This window comes from Nestor notabilis, unplaced genomic scaffold (assembly GCF_000696875.1).
Source record: "Nestor notabilis isolate BGI_N333 unplaced genomic scaffold, ASM69687v1 scaffold22841, whole genome shotgun sequence".
Lineage (NCBI taxonomy): Eukaryota > Metazoa > Chordata > Aves > Psittaciformes > Psittacidae > Nestor > Nestor notabilis.
Genome location: NW_009914544.1, coordinates 17,962 through 20,660, shown reverse-complemented (window position 1 = coordinate 20,660; position 2,699 = coordinate 17,962). Strand labels below are relative to the sequence as shown.

The following is a 2,699-nucleotide window of genomic DNA, read 5'->3' as shown; positions in this document are numbered from 1 at the left end:
TGACAAGGTGGAGAGGAGCCAGCCCCAGCCGGTGGGGTGTGGGCTTGTCCTACCCACACTTCCTGCCCTGCAGCCCCCAAGCCTCACAAACGTCAGCCTGTGGGTCACAGCTCGATGCCCATCTCACTGCACGTGTTCAGGCCGTGTGGCTTCAGAAAGGAACATGAGACTGGCTCCCGAGTAACTTGTCAGCAGAGGTTTATCTTATTCTTTCAGTCTGCTTTTTTGTTATTCTTTAGGATTGTGTGAATATTGCTCAGAGCAATCCAAAAGCAAGTGTTTCATCACAGCAGCACAGCTGTCTTCATCTGATTAACAGTGCTAATACACATCACTGAAATGCCATTGTACCCAGGCTGACACTTCTGCACTTGAAACAAGTGCTGTGAATAAGATACTGTACCCAGAGAACCAACTGTCAGGGTCATACTGGCTGCGTTCAGTTTTAATCTGAAGTACCCGAAGCCTTAATGATGCATGAAAATCCACACTTCGTAAGCAGCAGTGCCTCTAGCAGCACCTTGGGCTCATGCCTGCTCCTGCCACAGCAATGGCTGTGCTGTGGTGGCAGTTTGAGCCCAGCCAGGCACTTGGGAGGCACATCCCAGCCTGGGAGCCTCTCCCACGTAATTCACAGGATGTTAATGCTTCACCACAGTGCCAGAATGTCTCCACCATCAGGAAAGATGATCCCTAAGGCAGCTAAAAAGCCTCACGTGGGGTTTACTTGGTGCTGTTGCAGTGTGGATCGCTGCACGCTAGCACTCAGCTTTTTATGTGTGAGATCAGAGGCTGCTGCGTACACCAGCCGTGGGTCTGGGCTGCCCAGGTACGTTGCCTCAGACCGTGGTACCAGTCTCCAGCTGCCCGTTTGATCAGGGAAAACCACACACACAGGATTCAGTTGCATTTTACTTCACCCCCGCGGTGGCAGATAAGGCAGAGCCAGAACGCTGCGGGTGTGTTTTGCGAAGCTCTTGCTGCTGTCCCTGGCTGCAGTGACAATATACTTACATTGTTCAGTCTCTCATTTCCCTTCCTTTTAGAATACGCAGCAATAAACTCCATGCTGGACCAGATCAACTCCTGCTTGGATCACCTGGAGGAGAAGAACGATTATCTACATGCCTGCTTGAAAGAGCTGCTGGAGTCCAACCGCCAGACACGTCTGGAGTTCCAGCAGCAGAGCGAGCAGCAGAACATGGAAGCTGATGTGCAGGGATCACAGCCTCCCAACTAGTGTCTGGCCACAACCTCAGATAGTATTGCTGAGGGGACTGGTCCCCGATTTAAACTTAAAACTTGAAGAGGTACCTTATGCCTGTAACTTGTTCCTTCCTGTGCTTGTGTCCTGCCATTCACCTCCATGTTCTGTTTTTCTTTAGCTGTGTGATAGGTGCAGAAGCACACAGGAGGATGGAGGAGAGCTGGTTCTTTCTGCTCCCCAACATAAGCCTGGCACTGACACTTGGTTAAAGCTGGTTGTAAGGAAACCTGATGCCATGCAGGTTGTTTGTAAGCAGGCCTCTCTTCACAAAGAGGAGAAATGATCTCTGCTCTTTTAGACCATTAAATCCAAACAAGGAGTGTTACAGCTCTAGCCTCTTCCCCCAGAAAGCACAGAAGGCAGGGGCTGTCCTGACTCCAAGCTTGCCCGTAAGTGTAATTCGGGTGACAGATTTGGAGAGGGAGGCCCTAGGCCAGCTCCTGCCTTAAAACTACAGCTTCTCCATTATTCACATTATCTGGGATGTCCGAAATGTTGGCTGATGTTCCCACAGCACCAGATGCTTCTATCCCCTTCCAAACAGATAAGTCAAGCTACCAGGGCTGAACCCAGGACAACTGGTATAGTTGGAAGCTGCCTAACTCCTTAAGCTGCCATTAAGGACTCAAGTGATAGAAGCAGAGTAGCCCAGTTAGTCCCCACCACAGCATGAGCTGTGCAGAGCAGAGACAAGACCTGCCCATGGGCTGCTCCGTGTACATTTTGACAAGAGCATGCATGAGCATCCTGATCTGAAGCTGCAGTCTTGTCAGGATGGCCTGGGGCCAGCACTGCAAAACAATTCCTACTGTTCTACTTCTGTAGAATTAAATGTGTTTGTTTTGAAAGTTACAGAGTTTATTTATAAGAAATCTGTTTCATTAAAATCAGTTTGAAGTAAGATCTGTTCCTGAGAGCCTCCACTATGAGAACAGACTGTATTAGGCCTTGTAGTACTAACAGAGGACCAAGATGCACATTCTTGCCTAGCTCAGGACACAGTGCTTGCCTGAGAGTGTGCATCTCTGAAAGGAAACTGTTCTGAGAAGCACAATTGGGCTTCCCAATTCCCAGTCTCCCGAGATAAACTTTTCCTCTGCCTGGAAAGGAAATGAGAGGAACTACAAAGAATTCTTACTACTAAGTCTGCATCCATCTACTTCATGAACTTTGTCCCCTCTGACAATCCCATTTCCAGGTTCAACAACCCAAGCCTCCGTTCTTCCACACAATTGCTGTATCTCAACTGTACAAGTAATAACCAACACCATCCTGTATTAGACACGCTAAAGCCAGGCTTCTTTTATTCTTAAAATAAAAACAGCAGTAAAGTTGAAGGTTTTTGCTCTATTAAAAGACTCAGAAAATAAACATTTCCAGCAAATATCATATGTAAAGGGCTCTCCCTTTAAGGCCACTCTATCTGGGTTTG

At 48.1% G+C, this 2,699-nt stretch overlaps 2 protein-coding genes across 2 annotated transcripts in view; one reads left to right on the top strand and one right to left on the bottom strand.

Annotated features, from left to right (window-relative positions):
• Positions 1 to 999: 999 nt before the first annotated feature.
• On the top strand, positions 1,000 to 1,240 carry LOC104412882 (chromosome unknown open reading frame, human C9orf16; the record flags this gene model as incomplete). The annotated part of the gene is made up of 1 exon (XM_010023712.1): positions 1,000 to 1,240. A coding segment is annotated over one exon (241 nt), but the record flags the coding sequence as incomplete, so codon positions are not given.
• A 1,313-nt stretch (positions 1,241 to 2,553) lies between these two features.
• Positions 2,554 to 2,699, bottom strand: part of CIZ1 (CDKN1A interacting zinc finger protein 1) — a gene marked incomplete at its 5' end in the record, with an annotated part of 16,570 nt that continues 16,424 nt past the window's right edge. The window contains one exon of the mRNA XM_010023711.1: positions 2,554 to 2,575. Coding sequence (XP_010022013.1) covers positions 2,554 to 2,575 — 22 coding nt within the window. The remainder of the gene's footprint in view (positions 2,576 to 2,699) is intronic.